Source organism: Excalfactoria chinensis, chromosome 1, assembly GCF_039878825.1.
Source record: "Excalfactoria chinensis isolate bCotChi1 chromosome 1, bCotChi1.hap2, whole genome shotgun sequence".
Classification (NCBI taxonomy): domain Eukaryota; kingdom Metazoa; phylum Chordata; class Aves; order Galliformes; family Phasianidae; genus Excalfactoria; species Excalfactoria chinensis.
The window spans coordinates 45371405-45390638 of NC_092825.1; the positions used below are offsets into that span (position 1 = coordinate 45371405).

Consider the following 19234-nt stretch of genomic DNA (forward strand, 5'->3'; position numbering starts at 1 on the left):
TGGGGCCCAGCACCCAGGGAAGTGCAGGGTATCCCTCTACACAGTGGGTGAAGCTGAGATGCCCAACGCTGAGTGTGAGGGCACACCCACAGCAGCATTGGTGAGCCTGTCTAAGGTTAATGCCTGCACAGTGGGGACACTCAGGGCTTTCTTCCAGCCAAGCAGTTATCTCAGGAGCTGGAAGCTTTGTCCCAGCCAGCTGCTCCTTTCCCACCACATGGGAGTGATTGCAAACCCCAGAAGCAGATGACGTGTCGCTTGCCAAGGAGAGGTGTGGAGCAAGGTGGCATGGTGAAGAGAAGGCAAGCGGACAACATGGGCACCTCTGTGTTCCCATGTCTCTTCGTTATCCTCCTGTCTGGGAGCTCCCCAGCACGCTGTGCTGAAAACAACAGCTCTGCATCCCACAGTAAGTGAGCCTTCCCAGTCCTCCTCCTCACCCAGGGCGTGCTATGCAAGCTGTGCAATGAGCTGGTGGGAGAGATAATGGGGGGAGCATGTAAGGGGTGACATGCTCACATGGGTATGTGTGGGAACCACAGACCTCCTCTTCTGTACCCTTGGTCCAATTCAGACCTTTCCTCTCCAGGCACAGAGGGAGGTGCAGAGAAACTTGTCCTGTTGAACGACATCGCAGATGTGGAAGCCTTCATCAGTGGTGCAGAGGTGGCGGTTGTTGGGTTCTTCCAGGTGCGTTGGCAGCAACTCCCCCCTGACAGGTGGGAGCCCTATCCCTGGTGAGACAGCAGGGCAGGATGGGGCCCTTCATATACCTTCATGCAGTGGTTCCTGCCATGGAGAGATGCTGGGGTTGTGATAGACTTGAAGGCATGAAGTGAGGAGTGCATAGAGTGGGAAATGGAGCAAGGGGGGGATGTAAAGCTGTTGGTAGGAGCCTGGAGTGGGAGAAATGCTGCAGGGGAAGGAAAAGGGGAATGTGGGTGGCAGAGAAACTGAGCGCAGTGGCACGAGATGACTGGGAACATTGGCTGTTGGCTTTAGTCATTGATGGCAGAGGGAGGCACTGCCTGGGTGACAGGGCTGGGGAGGTTGGGCATCAGGGAGCAATGATGGTGGGGATCCTGTCTGAGAGGACTTGGGCTTAAGCTCTGTTTCCTCTTAGGAAGAACAGTGGCACAGTCCCTCTGGCTGCTTCATTCCCCAGAGTTCAATTGAAATCAGGTGACAGTGTGACTGATAGGTCACTTTTCTCTTTTTCCTGCTACTTGAACTCTGAGCTGGACTGCATACACTGCTCATGCTTTTTGCCAGAGGAGACTTAATCCTTCCAAAACTAACTTCCTTCTGCAAGCTCCTTCCTCCCCCTGCCATGATCCTGGGGCTGGAGGGCAGACTAGGGAGGGGTTATGTGGGTGGGGTATGGCAATAACATCTTGCAGCACACTGCAGAGCAAGGACTGATGCTTCTGCTACAACAAGTGTGTGAATGCTGGAGGCCTTTGCCCCAGGGCCTTACTAAACACTGATCACAGAGCACTATCTGCCTGGAGCTGGGGCCTGCAGGCATAAAGAGCTCCTTAGGGGCCTCTCTTGCAGCACTGTAGCCCTACAAGCCAGAGAAGCTCTGGTGTCTCCTTCCCCAGGGCAGCTGGCTGGGGTTGTGGCAGGGCTGGGACCTCCTGTGGGCAGAACCTCATGCCACCAGTACCCCACGCCACCTCCGCCTCCTTCCCATGACATGATTTCATTTATCAATCAGCAGAGTGCTGGGTCTAGGCAGCACAGTGTGCTAGGGCAGGGAGGGCTGAGCGTGCCGTCCTGCAGTGTGGGGACAGTCCAGGCTGCCAGGAGCACAGGGCAGTAGGCAGCAGCCTGGCATGTGTTCAGTGTGTGAAACACAGCAGGGCTGTGTTTAAGCGGCAGATAAGGACCAATGAGTGCCATGAGGCCTTGTCTTGGCCCTCTGCCCAAGAGTATATTCATCCAAATAATGCCTGCATTCTCTGCTCGCCATAAGTCATTCCTCTGCTGCAGCCTTTCAGCTCACTGCAGCACGCAGCTCAGCAAGCTGTGCCTGTAATGAGCTGGGAACTGCATGCCACGATGGAAAAACAGCGTGCTGTCCCGTGTGCTGTGTGAGAACACGGCCTGCTGGGCCAGGCCAAACCCATCCTTCATAGGAATGCTTCAAAACAAAGCAAATTCCCACACCATGCCTTAATGCAATCGCCGCAGCCACGCCGATGTGCTAGCATTTCCAAAACAGAACACAAGAACTGTTTTCCTTTCAATGAAGAAGGAATTTTGTTTTCTGTTCTCTCTGGGCTCGCAAACAGCTGAGCTGACAGCTCAAAACGAAAAGAAAAACAGAACAACTTCCCAGCAGTGACTGTGTCTGGAGATTTTGAATCTACAAAGTATCAAAAACACATCCCTAGGAAGAGGAGCTGGGAATGGGAATAGGAAAGCATGGGTTAATGCAGCCTAAGGCTGGAGCTAATGCTCTCACTAGGCATGGTAAGCCCAAGGTATTCAACAATTTTAACAACCCCCTGGACTCCAGAATCAAGAGGCTGTCTTAAAAATGATTTATGCGCGTAATGCATGTCGGTACGTGTATATATGTCAGGGTTACATCTGAGTTCTGACTTTCTCCCCTCCTTTCTGAGAGCTCCAGGGCTTCACACCGACTCAGCGTGCGCAGGGGGCACACTGCGGCCCCGCGGGGTCCCAGCGCGGGGAGGAAGACGAAGAGGAAGGCCGCCAGACAGCAGCTGCGGGAAATGGCGGAGCGAGGAGCCCCGCGGGCGGCTCCCACGGCGGCCGGCAGGTGTCGCCCTTACGCCGGCGGGGCGCCGCTCTGACCGCCCTCTCTCCCTGTGCCCGCAGGAGCCTGAGAGCCCCGAGGTGTCGCAGCTCCGCCTGGCGGCCGCGCGGATCCCGGAGGTGCCGTTCGCTCTCAGCAGCAGCTCCGCGGTCCGGGAGCACTACGGCGTGACGGCGGACACCCTCACGCTGTTCCGCAGGGTGCGTGCGCGGCGGGGCTCTGGGAACGGGGTTCTTTGCAAAGAATGGGGGCTGTGTTCTGAGCGACTTGCACGGAGCGCAGCGTGACTTGGATAGGGTTCCCGTGGCTTTGGAAAGGCTCCTGAGGCACATGGAAGGCATCTCCCGGCTGTGTTACAGTGACTCTACACAGCAGGATGGAAGTCATGTCTTGCCAAGCTCACTTCAGGCGGGCAAAGCTGGCTCCATGCATGCCCAGTTTTTCCATCAGGGCTGAAACCAGAGGCGGAGTGGAGCTCTGCAGCGATAGATGCTGTGCCACCAAATGAAATCCCAAGCAGTATAGTAGCAAGCAGTCCCCTCTTAAGTCTAACACTGTGGTTTGACAAACTATTCTTTGGGCATGGGGCCATTAATAATTATAGAAAAACAGAATCCTTATGGTTGGAAAATACCACTAAGATTACCTAGTCTAACCATCAGCCCATCCCTACCATGCCCACTGACCATGTCCTCAGTGCCACATGCACATGACTCTTGAATGCCTCTAGGGACAGTGACTGCACCACCTCCCTGGGCAGCCTGTGCCACTGCAGCACCTCTCTTTCAAGGGCAGTGTGCCCTTGTGGCCAAGATGACCAGTGGTAGGTATCCTGGGGTGCATTAGGAAGAGCATGATCAGTAGGTCAAGGGATCCTCCCCCTCTACTCTGCCTTGGTGAGGCCACATTTGGAATACTGTGCCCAGTTCTGGGCTCCCTGGTTCAAAAAAGACAGGGATCTCCTACAAGGAGTTGGACTCAGTGATGTCTTGAGGTTCCTTCCAACTTCTGCTGTTCTGTGGTTCTGTGATTCTGTAATTCTCAGAAGAAATTTTTCCTAATATCCAACCTGAACCTCCCGTGGAACAATTTGAAGTCATCACCTCTAATCCTACTGCTGTTACCCAGGAGAAGAGGCTGACTCCCATCTTGCTACAACCTCTTTTTAGATAGTTGTAGAAAACAATAAGGTCTCCCCTGAGCCTTCTCTTCTCCAGACTGAACAATCCCAGCTCCTTCAGCCACTCCCCATTAGACGATGATTTTCTTCCAGAAACACTGAAAAGACCTTTTGTTTTTGCTCTGTGGTAGATAGTGAGGATGACTGCTTTGGGATAGTGTTTGATAAAAGGAAGTTTGGATTGTTGGAATCTGTATTCTATGGAAACTTCACAGCTCAGTTTTTACAGCTGAATTCTTATTTAATAAGGAAAAAAATCAAGAAGTAAAGACACTAGCTAGGTTCAAGTGAGGTTGGCAATTCTTTTGTCTAATTTTCTTAAATTTAAGTTATTTTTCTGAAATTTAAGTTACTCAGGCACATTATTTTTCCTTTTATTCTGAACACTGTGTAGGAGGAGTAAGAAGTCAGAGCTAAGAAAGAAAAGTAAAAACAACTGAGATGGGAACTTAGAGTCATATACTCATTTGAAGAATACAAAGATAGGTGACCAGGATAGCAGTGAATCAGAGGCATAAACTCATCCTTCCTTGTTTTTGAATAGCATGAAATACACATAATGCTTAGAAATTTATAATTACAGTAGTAGGATGGTCTACTGTCAAGTGCTGAAACTTCTTTGTGTAGAGTGGATCAAAGCTAATTTACTCTATTGAAGAATCTAGCCTGACAGACCTAAAAAAGGGCGTAACTAACAGATGTAAATAAGCTAATCATACAGAGTGACAAAAACATTTTGGCCAGAGCTTCAACTATTAGATGCGGACTGTTTTTCAAACTTTTTTTCTTGGAATCCTAAATGCTGACAGCACATCAAGGATATTTTTACCCCTAGATGAAAACTAGGTGTTTGCAGAAGTCCACTAAAGCTAAGAGAAAGTTTTCTGTGCTTAGATTGGTTCCCAAAGCCTCTCTGATCTCATCCGTTCAGGTGTTGCACTGACCTGACCCCATTGAGTACTGTAGAGCCACACTTTCATTTTATGCTGGGGCAAATCCATGTCTGATCAATGACAGGGATCAAAGCACCGGTTTGGGTTACCAGACCCAATGGCCCCCTACCAGATCAAAGGCCTTGCTAATGACCACAGGAAAGCAAAAAAAGTTTGTTAGATGTCTGCACACTGGAAAAGCTAACACAAGTGTTTTCAGAGGTTGTACAGATGCAGAGGATAAAATCCGGGGTGTGCATGTGGACATTTCCTCAGCTCTGAGAACCTCATTCAACATGAGTATGAAAAGTTTTCCAATCCCAAACTTTGATCCCACTGGCTGTTGCAGCCTAGCATGCCCATGGATCAACTCATTCATCCCCTGCAGTGGTACTGTATGGCAACTGTGCCCTGTTGGCTGGTTTATCTGTTATTTGATGTTTGGCTGCTCTTTTCTTTCCTGTTTACCAAGTCAAGCAAACCTCAATAAAATTGCATCTTGGGGGTTAGAGGGGGTGAGTGTGGAGAGATGTGTGGCAGGATGGATTTGCCTCTAAAGCTAAAATGTGCTGTGCTTGATTTTTTTTTCTTTCTGCTGTACTGGAAAAAAAAATCTTCTTTTTATTGGAGAGATTTCCTGCTTACACAATGTTTCCAGGAAATCCATACAGCTCCATGCCAATGTTTATTACTTGTAGAAGAAATAGAATAAGCAGATGAAGATTTTAAAGAGGAATATGAATCAATGTAAGGAATTAGTCTATGTTAAGAATCTCTTCCCACAACTCCTAGATTAGTTTATTGGCTAATCTTCCCTGTCTCCAGAGCAGTAGGAGCAGATAATGATAGGGACGTCTTGTCCTCAATGATTTCTCATATGCCATGAGTTTGCCTTGTTCTTGTGAGACTGTGGGAGGGTGGAAGATCCTTATGTCGAAGTGCTTACGGATCTCTGTAGGTCTAATGGCTCTTGGCCTCAAGAAATGGGGATTTCATTCTGGAAAGAAGACAAAGATGGTGTTCCAGGGGGTGGGTGTCTCTGTGGGTGAGTGCCATGAGCAGCTCTGAAGGAAATAAGGAGGGGACAGCTGTGACCAGAGCTATCTTTGAATGTCTTCAGGCAGACAAAGACCGGAGAGATATGGATATGGACAGAGAAGAAATTGATGCCGATAAGATGAGTCGTTTCATTCGAATGAACGAGCTTCGCCTGGTGACTGAGTACAACCCTACGGTAATTAGCAGCTCCTCACTGCCCTCACCCCATATGAGCCTCTTCTGGCTCAAGTGTTTATGCATGACAATGTGTGCAGAGGTTGCCATAGTGGTGTAGATGGAGTTGGGGGAAATCATGCATACCTTTGTTGCTGCTGAATGGCATGGGAGCAGATAGTGCACTGGAGAAGACAAGTGGGGTGAAGAGGGGGTAGGAGGGAGTTCTTCTGATCTCCCAGTAGATTTGAGGCATTGATGAGCAAAGAACTGCATTTCTTACCACTCCTGCTGCTTCTTCCTTTGGGTGTATGTTATTTTATACCATGCCTGCAGATCTTGCTCAGACAGGATCCTCTCTCTGTGGCTAAGAAACCTCAAGAAACATGGAAACCCAAGTGACCTGCTCCTAGGATCAGGCTTTTCTTCATCACCCGTAAAAGTGGGCTCAACATATGTCTGGCTATTTCAAAGCATACTCAAAGGCTGGTAGGAAACTTTCCAAACAAAAAAATTTCCCATCCCCTCCATTCTTCACCCCATTACTTGTCAACTCAACAATAAAAAAATCAGATATAGGATCATAGTCATAGAATCATAGAGTCATAGAATATCCTGATCTGGTAAGACCTGTAAGGATGCACAAGTCCAACTCTTGGCTCCACATAGGACCACCCAAAAATCAGACCATATGTCTGAGAGCACTGTCCAGATGCTTCTTCAACTCTGGCAGCTCAGGGCCTTGCCCACTGCCCTGGGCAGCCTGTTTCAAGCCCGCTGCCCTCTGGTGCAGACTCTGTCCCTAACCCCCAGCTGCCTGAAATGCTAGCAGTTCACTGGGATGCTTGCTATGGAGCCAGTGGGTTTCATAAGACCAGCTGACTGCAAAGCTGAGATTGTCATTGCTAATAGTGTCTTTTGAATAGCTCTAGCAGCGCTGATCACACTCAGTATAATCAAAGGAGAAGGATGGCCGGTTTCAAAGTTGTATCTTTTCAAACAGATGCCAAACATCAGCTAAGAGGGCTGGCACATTCCCCATTTCAGGTTTAGCATGCTATTTTGGGAGAGCATTTTGTTTCGGAAATGCAGCATTTTCTTTCTGGAATGAAATACTGTATAATCTTTTTTTCTAATATATATATATATGTATATAATAATAATTAAAATGTGGATTTTTTTGTTTTTGGTTTTGGTTTTGTTTTTTTTCCTTCTGAGAAGGGATATGAAAAACATTTCAAAATCACAGAACATTTCCTAGAACAGAAAAGCTCTGTCCTGCCCCACTGTCCTGACAACTCTTTGAGAACAGCCCAGAAGTGACAGTGGGGATCTTCTTATTATCCTTATAAAAGTCCTGGTCTTATGGATCCTTGCGGCCTTCACTGAACCTTGTGACAATTCATCAGACTGTCGTTCTCTCTCTATGACTTTCTGCTCCATGGTGTCCCACTTGACACCCAGACTGCCACTCTCAGACCTGGAGCTCTTGAGCTTTTCAGCCATCCCTTGTACTGCAGCTTGCCTTGCAGTACTTGTGGTGTTTTGTTGTTGTTTTTTTTTTGCTCTTGACACTCTGGAGCTCTACCAAGGTGATGCAATTAACAGTGCCTCCTGCAGTCCAAGGCTTGAAGCCCTTCCAGATCTGCTAACATAGCTTGTTGGTTTTGTTTTTTTGTTTTTTGTAAATATTTATTCCCACTGCGTATGCTGTTTATACCTAAGAATGCTGCAGGTCAGCAAAGGCTTGGATAACAGGGATCAAACCAAGCACTGCCAAGAGTTCCTTTCCCTGTCCCAGGGCCCTAACTGTTTTTCCCACATACTTCAGGCATTTTTAGGCAATACTTATCCTGTGTACTACCCAGGAGAGTGTGATGCAATCCAGCCATGATGCTGAGCTGTGCTAATCTCTTGCAAAAGTCTGTGTGGACAGATACATCTTTGTGTGCAGCTGCCAGAGGAGCTGCTGCTCCAGCTGTGCCCCCACAGCCCCACGGCTCTTGGTGCTGCCTGGCTTTACCCTCAACTCCAGCCCTGCCCTTTTCCATGAAGTCTTCTAGTTCTCTGCATCCCCTCTGCTCTGCCCTGCCCCACTTGCATACTACAGGGAAGTTAAGGGATACAAAAAGTCTGATAAGCATGAGGGAAAGGAGAAAATCCCAGCCACTAAAAACAAGATGCTTTGTGGTGCAGACATGCACTCCCTGACCCTGTCTCTCTTACTCCTGGAGTGTGTGGAAACTTTCTCCTTCTCCGGGGAAGTGCTGGCACTGATTGCTATGACCTGTGTGGTTTTGGCTGCGTGTTGGGATGCAGCAGGTCAGCTGGAGCACAGCCCCACTCCTGTTTGGTTTGAGGGAGAGGTGCTTTGCCTGGGGAACAGGTGGGAGGAGAGGTGGGATGAGGAGCAGTGAATGCCTGGAGGTTGCTCATAGGCTTCCTGGGCACTGCCAACCCCTGCTCCTCACAAAAGGCAATTGTGTGTGACCTGCTCAGCCCCTGTCCAGGGCACTGCAGAGCTGTGGAGGTGGTCTTAACCCAAAGCATTCTGTGCTGCCTGGCCCCTTGGGTTTCTGAACTGGGGCTTTGGGCTCACCCTCATCCAAAACACAGTGCAATGCTGAAGAAAGAAAACAAGATGACATACCAGCCCTGGCACCAGCACAAGCCCTTCCCACTTGCTTGTTCCCAATTCAGCCAGGTGCTGGATCTTAACAATTCAGGGCATCATTACCATGGAATCATACAGTTAGAATCTTTAAGGATGGAAAAGATGTCCTTGAACATCTAGCCCAACCATCCACCTACCACCAACATTGTCCACTATGTTCCTCAGTTCCACAGCTACATATTTCTTGAAAACATCTGGGGACACTGACTCCACCACCCCTCTGGACAGTTTGTTTCAGTGCCTGACCACTCATTTGGAGAATTTTTTCCTAATATCCAAGCTGAACCTCCCCTAGTGTAACTTGAGACCGTGAGGCCGACCTCAGCCCCTCTACCACCTCCTTTCAGGTCATTGAAGAGTGTGATAAGGTTTCCCCTGAGGCTCCTCTTATTATACTGAGTGTTTTCAGGCCTTCCCCCTCCAATTCCTTGCCTTTCCAGACATGAGCTTGCTCTGAACAGACTCCCTTCCTGGTTGCTGGCCATCCCAAGGCAAGTGAAGAGCCCTTGTGATCTTCAGAGTCTTGGCTCAGGAGTAAGTGAAACCAAGAGGTTAAGTGCTTCCACAAGGAACCCAGATTAGATACCTCCTGCTTTAAAGGAAGCTGTCTTGCTTGTTAGACTGATTTGCAAAGAAGTTGCAGCTTAGGCATAGAGGTTGATGCCCTTCTGGCAGTACATCCGATGTGCATTGAATGTCTCTTTGACTGTCTGTGTTTCTCTCTCTGTGGCGGTCATGTTTTTGGCAGACAGCAGTAGGTGTGCTGCACAGTTCTCTCCAGCTCCACCTCCTCCTGTTTACAGACAAGAAGTCCCCAGAACACCCTGAGCAAATGCGTAGATATCGTGCAGCAGCAGAGCTTTTTGAGGGTAAGGTAAGTCAAAAGAATCATAAGAGATCAAAAAGGAAAGACTGTGATTACTTCCATGGAAATAGAGCTCATCATGTCCTGTTCTGTGCATAAGGGGAGCAATGACCAAGTGGGAGGAAAAGATGATTATGTGGATAATTAAATGGAGAAGTTGGATCTGTCCACCTTTTGCCAGTTTACCTCCAAAGGGGAAAAGCCTTCGTATCCCACTTCCACACTCTCTCAGTGGGACATTGTGTACTTCCTTGCTTCTAGGCCAGTTTTGTTCCCTTCCACTGGGAGATGACAAACAGCTGTTGCACTTCGGTTCAGCAGTGGTCACATTCCACTGTTATGAGAGGTGATCTTGTACATACAGCTGTGAGATGCCAAAGAACATTATATAAGTGACCAGACAGCAATTAATGTTTCAGTTCTTCTTAACACTTAGCCTTCTGGTTGGTGGAAGAAGTGGCTATTTTAAAGGAATCAAGGATGGGTTTTTCTGATTTCCCACAGCAAGATGGTGGGTTAGATAGGGTCTTTCAGAGAAATTTCCTCCAGTTCCACCCCTGTGTAGGCTGAGCTCTCCATGCAGTAAATCTTCACGTGGCCGATTCTATGCCAGCAGCTGGATTACAGGGGATTTTGGTCCAGGGAACAGAAAAAGGAACTGGCAAGCAAAGAGAGATTGGAAGCAACAGGCAGGCATTTAGGGCAGGGGATCAAAGCGTCAGAGAAGGCTGAGATCAGTGGCAGTGGAAGGGATCTTCCTGGGAGAAATGTGGAGTTGGGAAGAGTTGGGAGTTGAGAACAAGAACATCTGCATGCATCTGTTTGCAGTACTGAAGGAGAAGATTGAAATTCAAGTATATTCTCATCTTCAACTGGAGAGGCCTCTTCAAAACCACACACCCTCAAATGTCTCGAGATTTGTTTATGACAGGACTTGAGTGGATTTGGCCATTTCTACCACCCACTGGCAAGAGAGCAGGCAGAAACAATGTATGAAAGTCAAAAGGTCTCTTAAAAAGTGTTTTGTTTTGATTGATACACACTGATAAAAACAAAACAAAACAAAACAAAACAAAAAAACAAAAAACAACAAAACAATCTGAAAAATTCCAGTTGTCATGGGAGATATTTGCTGCAGAGACTCCATTATCTCTGTTCAACAGCAGCGATACTGTTAAGCATCACTGTCCTTTGCTGATGCAGCTGCAGCCAGTTTTCCACTCACATGGCGTGCTTTGAACTGAGTGAAGGGGAATTATTTTCCTAGAAGTACTACTTCACAAAGCACTGGATTAAAAGTTGTACTGAAGTCCAGATAAATAATGAGTTACTAGTCATCCAAATGAACATTCTGAGAAGAAAATTGTGATTCAGGCTGCCTTCTTACAAAGCAGAAGGAAAGGATGAGGACTAGATCTGTTTGAGTCAGCTGGATCTTAGGTAGTAAGAAATAAGCAGAGCAATTATGCCAACTTAGAGTTGTCTCCATTGTCTGTTTTGTTTTGTTTTGTGGCTAGCAAATTGTCTTGTCAATAAATGCAAAATTCTGAATTTTAGTTTCTTCAGAATTACCAGTGAAAAATTAATGCCCTGTAGGTTGACGGTGAAAGACTTGTTTGTGCTGCAGTTAGAGCTGCCAGTGGTTTGAGTAAGGAATCATTGCTGTGCAGGTGTTCAGTCCATTTGAGCACTGCACAGAGCTTGCAGAGTGATAAAGGAGTGGGGACACTGTGTGTGTCTCACCTTCTCTTCAGTGAAGGCACAGAATACTGACGCAGCCTTGAGAAGGTTCTCAAGCAGGATTTGAGGTGCTGATTCTTTCGCTTATCTCTTCTGAGGTCTGAGGAAAGAGAAGTCCTTGTCATTGTCTTCACCAGTTGGAGGAAGAATACAACCTGTTGTGTGGACTTATGAGAGATGAAGAGAAAATGCTATTTACCCCAGAAAGGGAAGAAAATAGATAACGAGGATGTGATTCACCTGCCACTTCCTGAGTTATGATCCCTTCTTTTTTTTATGATCTTTTCATCTCTCCCTGAGACAAATCTTAAGTTTTCATCTCGAGGATTCTTCTAGATTTGATAGTGCAGGCTATAAAATACTGGAGAGGAAAATGCAAATGTTAGCTGATGCTAAGTATCCAAGAGCTGACAAGAATAAGAAATATGGTACTTTTCTAGCAGAACTTGAGAAACAATTGTGGGTGAGTAACAATGAACAGACAAAACTCAGTGATACAGCTGCAGGAACCCATCAGTGTCCTTAGAAGTGTCCCACAGCAATCAGATATGTACTCATTTGGAAAAGTACTGCCAAAAATATAAGCTTTCTGCTGGAAAGGAAATGCCAGATTTAGTGTTAGTGAGCCAAATCAGCAGAAGCATCTTCAGTTTTCTTTCTGTAGTATCAGAGTACAACATGACAATGACTTTTGGTGGACCTCATGAGTGTTTGCAGAAGTTTCGATGGGATGATTCTTGGAATAATAAAAGCAGTTTCTGTTACAACTGATATAACCTGGTTTATAATGTCAAAATAACATGTGTAGTGACGTTCACAAAGTCCCTTTTAGTTTATACATAGGACCATTTAGAAATGAGTTCTGAGAAACTGCTGAAAGTCCTTCAAGAGTTCTGCCATGAAAAGGAAAGTCCAGCATCCTTTTGCTTGAAGACGGTAATTTATACACTTTTTATTTTGATTGGCAAATACTGATGTCTCCAAAGCTGAGAGAGATTATCGTTAGTGTTGCCTCCTTTTAGCCATAAACAGGAAGACATGTAAATATGGAACGTCTCTATCACTTGACAGATATCCGAAGTTGTATTTATAGCTTTTTTTTTTTTTTTGCTTTTTTTTTTTTTTTTAATTTGTGACTAATATTTTCATTTTGCTTTGATTTACTAAGTAAGCTATGAAAGAAGTGACTCAGACTTCAGAGTTTGACATTTTTGTTTAGACAGTCTCCTCAAAGAATGAAGATATCAGCTCCACAAAGCTCAAGGTCAAACACTGGATACAAGGCCTGATCATCCCTCCTGTGGGTCTTCTTTGGAGAAGAAACTAAGAAACATGAAATTGGTTTCTACCACTGCAGTACTATGTTCAATTTCACTGAATTTCTATATCTTAGTATTTACCAGGAACTTCATGTTCTAAAAGCTCCAGGCGAGGAACCAAGTTGTCAAGACACTAAGACAACACCAGTGTAAAAAAAAAATATCTGAAAGAATTTAATGCAGATGACATTGCACAGATAATACTGCATGGTGTTCTGTTTTCTCAGGATGTCATGTGTGGGCAATTCGTTCCGGGTGCTCCTCATGCATGCAATGGCTCCTTCACTGCCTCTACTAGCAGGCCTTTAAACACACACACACACAGACACACACAAGTAGATCAATACAAGATGAAACAAATTCATAGAAAATTATTTCAGAAGGGGAAAATAAAAACAGCTATTACAGAGGATAGTTTAAAATAGAAAAGAAACTTTCTGCTTTGGATGAAGCTATCTAATTTCTACCAGTGATATGAGAGTTGGCATCGTGAATTGAATTTGTTTTTGTGAGTTATAGCTTTGGTAAGCAGTCTGAACAAGGGCTTTAGGCTCATTTCAGCACTGGTAGGGGAGAACTGTCCTTCTTTTCCTTCTAAAATAGGTGTAATAGAAATGCCTGTCACCATTTATTGAAGAATTCATCCTAGATAACTGCCAGAGACCAGACCAAGATTTAGATGTCAGCAGTTGGGCAGAGTGAATCTTGCCTCATAGTCAGTAGGATTTTCCATGGTTACTGCATTTATTCTTTATGATTAGAGCTGGCTGGGAATCTCTAAGCAAAACAAATTCCTCATGAGAAAATGCCAGTTCCACCAGGTGGGATCTATCATGGACACATCAGAAATCTGCTTAGTTTCTTGCTGCTGCAGAGGCCAGGCTTCCAGTGCTCGTGTCCTCAGCACAATTGCAGTCTACAGACTGTCTCACATTTGTCATTTTGAGACCAGTGCGCCCAGTGCGGGAGGCTTTGTTTGCTGAAGGAGGAAGCACGCCACATTGTAGCACACACTTAGCAGGAATTTATCACTCTTAGATGCGTGCAATTGGCATTAAAGTATCTTTTTTTGAGTCCCAGTGAGCAGATACAACTGCTGTCTCCCTTATTTCTGGAAATCACTTGCAAGATGGAAAGGAACTTCTGCTGAGTTTTGGCAGCCTGCATCTGTGTGTGCTTCATGTGTGTCACTAGAGATATCCAAGACAAGAACTGTGGATGATGTTATCTCAGCTGTTCTAGCTGAGGGGCCCACTGTTTTGTGTTTTAACTGTTTTCTTCTGCAGGGAAGAAAACAAGAGCTGCTTGGAGTTCTAATCCTCAATCTTTTTATTCTTTTATTTTTACTCTGTTCTTCATGCTTATAGATAGTTTCTTAGTTTGAGGATTTTTAACAAAGGCTGGAAGTTTGATAAAGGGAAAAATGTTGACTTACATTTATATTAGTACTTAAAATGCTGCTCATCTGTTTTGAAGCTGGAGTAACTTTTCCATTAAAAAAAAATTAACATAGTATTCCAAAGTCTTCCTCAAATTAAATTCTTGCTTAGTATTTGATTTATGAAGATGCTGTTGTCTAGTGAATATTCCATAGAGAAAACCAAAATTTTGTGAACAAACATGATACCATCTCCTGTACCATCCCTCTGATAATGCTTCCCTCCAACACTAACCTGTTCCAGTTTGAACGTTAGAAGGAGAGCCCTAAAACGCAAGGCTTGTTTCAGTTTCTTCCACTCCAGCTCAGAGCTTGGGGTTCAGCTCTTAGATTTGGTCCTTACATCTGTGACCCTTGGATTTATACTCTTCGGTTTGGTGTTTTATCCTGTAAAAGGATGAACTTAGCATCCTGAAAGAAGTTCCCCATGACTGCAAGTGGATCTGTTATATCCAGTGAAACTGCTGTTGCTACTTATCATAGTGATTAACTGCAGTTAGTCTTACATCGGTCTACCTATCCTTCTTCCTATAATGCTGCTGCCTAGGGAAGTTTCCATATGTCCATATGCACATACAAACACACACACACACACATATATATACGCACATATATACACATACATATATATACATAGATTTGTTTTGTTTTTAAAAACATAATTTTAATTTTTAAAAAATATTGAGATAATAGAATCATAGAGTAGCTTGGGTTGGAAGAGACCTCAGAGATCATCAACTCGAACCCCTGCCATGGTCAGGGCTGCCAACCCTCAGCTCAGGCTGCCCAGGGCCCCATCCAACCTGGCCTTGAAACTCCAGGGATGGGGCACCCACAGGTCTCTAGGCAGCTGTGCCAGTTCCTCATTACCCTCTTGGTGAAAAACTTTCCCTGACATCTAATCTAAATTTCTCCTCCTTTATTTTAAAATTGTTTCCCCATATCCTTTCATTATCTACCTGTGTAAAATGTTGATTTACCAAGATTATTTTTAGAGAAAAAAACTGTTTTGAACCAGCTTGAGTGTTCTTGATTGAAAAGAAAGAAAAACATGACTCACAGCCTGGGAACTGAGCACATAAACTTCACATCACATTAATGTTATTTTTTCAAATGCTTCTTTTTCTTGTATAAATTGAGTCATCCCCATGTCTGTAGGTACATTTAATGCACTAAGTCGTACAGACTGCACAGCTCAAAGAGAAGATAAAATGACACATATTAGGAGGTTGGTTGTTTCTTTGACTTGGATGTCACCCGCTGGAGGATTCTGTTGAATCAGGTCATTGATTAAATTGTTCAACTTCTGTACTTATTTTATGAAATGTATACATTGTATTTGTATTTATAATTAACAGATAATTTAACAAAGATTTTTTATATGGCTGAACATCTTATTGATAATCTTTCAGATTCTAGAATTTTCATTTTTTACCGATTCCTAATGCAATCTGTAAAGTCTCAGTTGCAATTTACTCTTGAAATCATGGGATAAATAGTCACTGTCACATCATCCTAGCAGTATTAGTATCCTTGGCTTTGCCTTGATCTCCAAAACTACTCGGGAATTCAGAAAAATGTAAGCTGTTTCCACCAAGGGCATCTCTCCCCTGATCTGAACAGCTCTCCATTGAGTTTGGCTGTAGGGGTGGTGGTGTAATGCCAACAACTCCCATTTCCCAAATTATTGCATCTTCATTCCTAACCACTCCAGCTGACCTAAATTTGTCCATCGTTTTTTGCACTCTCATGATCTTATCCTTGCTGGTTTATACTGCCTGATGCTTCCCTCCCACATTCTTGCAGTTGAGTTTGAACCTCCACACACCAAAATACCATTTTGCCATGCCACTCTGGCCCTTGCATAGATCTTATTCTGACAGCATGCAAATAGAGGAGTCGGCTTCTACATGTGCCTTTCAGTTAAAAGACATCTTTGTTCTTCATCTGTTAAGAGAACAGAATAGCAGGCTGCCTTTCTAACATATTGTGGATATATTTTTAAAGAAGGGAAGACACTTTGAGTTGTATTGTAAATATGGATTTGATGACATAGAGAACAATGCTCTGTGTGGAACAGTAAGATAGTGACAGTGTTGCTATAACAGAACATGTTAGGCTTTCTCTAATTCATTAAAACATCACTTCTAATCCATGTATGATGGCTGTTTGAGGATCTGTTCTTTCAGTCTCTGCTTTACTCACGTTCTCTCTCCTATTTAAATCACAGATTCTCTTTATCCTGGTAGACATTAACTTGAAAAGCAATGAACAAGTGATGGCATACTTCAGACTGAAGAAGTCCCAGCTGCCAGCTCTGGCTATATTCCACACACCAGATGAGAAAAACGATGTGTTGCCTCTGGATGAAGTCTCCATTGAGCGTGTGAAGGACTTCTGTAATGCTTTCTTACAAAAAATGCAAAAGGTAAAAGAGCACTTCTGTGTAGGCTACGGGATGCTAGGCTTTCATGGAAAGATGCTGTTTCTCACAAGGCTCTTAAGGAAATAACTTCAGCCCCTTGAACACATTCCCAATCTGCCACTGCCTCCTCATTTTCATTTTCACCTGAATATCAGAAAAACATTAGATCTTGAACAGAACAGATATGGATGCTTTTCCAGAGCCTCTTTATTCACTGACCTCTGTCATGTTAGTCTCCAGCAAGAAGAATTCACTGACCTCTGTATGAAGGCCTCAAAGGAAGCATCTATTATCTGGGAGCAGCAGCAGGGAGGTTGGATGGAGGATGCTTTTGGACACTGAGTATGGGCATGATGGTTGTCAGCAGTCAGGAGAGGATCACAGAGACAGTGATCAATGGCAGGGATAAGAAGAAAATCTATCAAGAAGGCCACAGAGATAAGTTTTACAGACAAGGGCTCTGCTGGAGGTCTCTGGAAGGAGAGGAACAGTTTAATCTCCATGTTCATTCAGTGCTAGTGTTTTCTCTTTGTCAAACCTCAACTTCCTGTAACACAGAAGCTTTCTGCATCAGAACCTTGTGTTGTACAATTGAAATAGAATAGGCAGGGTGTTGACATGGAGAACAGAGGGAGACATTTAAATTTTCTTGTTTCCTTTTCTCACTGTGTTGAGAAACTGAGTGATGTCAGAGTTGATTTCATGCCTTTACTGTGTTTTAGGAAGAAGACAAGCCAGAAGAGAAGGCCTTCAATGAGGAGCTCTAACTCTTTCTCAGCAAACATGTTGCCTGTGCCCAGAGCCATCTGCTCTTGCTATATGAAGAGTTCACAGATCTTCACAGCTCAGGAATTCTTGGTCTAATAGGATTAAGGGGCCAAGTCAGTCACAAATTCCCATCTCCACACCATGCACATTTGCTCTCTGTCCTCTCTAGGAATCACTTCTCCCTTCTGATTTGCTCGCTTTCTTATTCTTCCAAGCGCTCTGGTATTGCTGTACACAGTGTTCTTCCATGTCATCTCTGATGAAGCAACAGGCAATACAATAAGATGGCAATATCAGAGATATAGTTTGTAGCTCCCAGAAAGACTGTCTGATCTTTTTCTTTCATGATGCCTCCCATGTTCTCTTTGCTTTTGGTACCATGCTGGGATCCAGCCGGCTGAGTCAGCCTATTATGACACTAGGAACAGATAGATTGTTTAATGTCACATAGTTTACTAAATAAAGCAGAAAGTGAATATCCTGAATTTTTACAGAAGTATGTGATTTCCCACTCCCCATGTCTGTCACTTAAGGACAAAGCCTGTGCATTTATGAATGAATAGGCTTGCAATACCTAAGCAGACAGATTAGTTGCTAAGAGTCATTTCCCATGGAACTGGACACATGACTCACAGGTCCATGAGGATAAGAGATCTCTGTGAGGGTCTGGGATCAGAACAGTGCTGTGTACAGCAAGCATGAGCTGATGCAGCGAAAATGAGTAAGCTGGAGATGCAGTTTAAGGAATGGAAGTTGTAGCAGAATGGCAGTAGAAAATTGCATTGCAAGGTAGGGACTATTTCCACAGTGCATTAGAAGGGAAGGCTGTTGTCAGTTTATTGACCTCGGATGTCTGAGGTCTCACTGCTGGCATACAGGGGATGGGGACTTTTCAGGCAAGGCATATGAGCCATCTCTGTTCAGCTGTATTAGATGCATGCAACAGCCTTTCCTCATAGTTGGCTCAGCATCCTTTGGCATGGAGTATGGATGCTCCTGTCAAACAGTGACTGCATTGTCTCTTGGGGTTTGAGAGACTTGGCTTGAGACATGGAGTCTAAGAGGCGTAAAGCTGAGAAACCTCAACACTTTCTCAGAGATCGGCCCAAGGCAAAAAACTGAGAAGAGAAAGGAGGTGTACTTGGGAATGAGGCAAACACGGATGCCCACCACAGAGGCGAAGAGTTGAAGGGGATGCAAAGAAACTACTAATCACCACAGTGAAGGGCATGGCACAGAGGATCTGTGTACAACAGGGAGGCAGGTGTTAACCCAGCATTAGTTCTTGCCTTCTCCATGTGAATCTGGCTGGTGTCTCTTATCAGCCTGAGACTCTGTCACTTAAGCATCCAGATTGACTTGCTTTTGTGCTTCAACCTCCCTTATTCTCCACTTTCAGAAAGCAAGCCCATTACTGTAAAATTGATTTAGGGACCCAGTATTGCTGCCCACTTCCAGGGGAAAGTGAAATGACCAAAACAATATTCAGGATTGGTCCTTGTGTTGGCAAAGCTGACAAACTGTCTCCTTGCACAGTGAGCTCTCACTGAAGTGGTAGGGAAGTGAGCAACATGGGGTCTCAGAACTCTGTAGTCACAGAATCAACACAGAATCACAGAGTCATTAAGGCTGGAAAGACCACCAGGGTTATCTCCAGTAATCAGCCCATCCCCACCATGCCCACTAACCGAGTCCCTCAGTGCCACATCCACACAGTTCTTGAACACCACCAGGGATGGTGACTCCACCACCTCCTTGGGCAGCCCGTGCCACTGCAGCACCGCTCTTTTGGAGAAGATAAGTTCTTTCTTTGCCAGTTCCCTTGTTCAGTTCTTCTCTTGTCAAAGCTGAGTGCTCTCTGGTTGGCAGATGGCTTATGGGAACTGTTGGTAT

General features: G+C 44.9%; 1 protein-coding gene across 1 annotated transcript; it reads left to right on the forward strand.

The window, feature by feature from the left end:
* Nucleotides 1-315: 315 nt before the first annotated feature.
* ERP27 (endoplasmic reticulum protein 27) lies at nt 316-17652 on the forward strand. Its single transcript, XM_072361531.1, has 7 exons — nt 316-409; nt 590-690; nt 2851-2988; nt 6021-6134; nt 9535-9660; nt 16379-16576; nt 17296-17652. The coding sequence occupies exons 1-7, from the start codon at nt 316-318 to the stop codon at nt 17338-17340; spliced, it is 816 nt and encodes a 271-aa protein (XP_072217632.1). The 3' UTR covers nt 17341-17652.
* The last annotated feature ends 1582 nt before the right edge of the window (nt 17653-19234 follow it).

Excerpts from the sequence above, each read along its gene's own strand:
- ERP27 (XM_072361531.1), top strand. The coding sequence starts at position 316 with ATGGGCACCTCTGTGTTCCCATGTCTCTTCGTTATCCTCCTGTCTGGG. Across the intron at positions 2,989-6,020 it reads CCCTCACGCTGTTCCGCAGG|GCAGACAAAGACCGGAGAGA; the intron begins GTGCGTGCGCGG and ends GAATGTCTTCAG. Across the intron at positions 6,135-9,534 it reads TGACTGAGTACAACCCTACG|ACAGCAGTAGGTGTGCTGCA; the intron begins GTAATTAGCAGC and ends TGTTTTTGGCAG.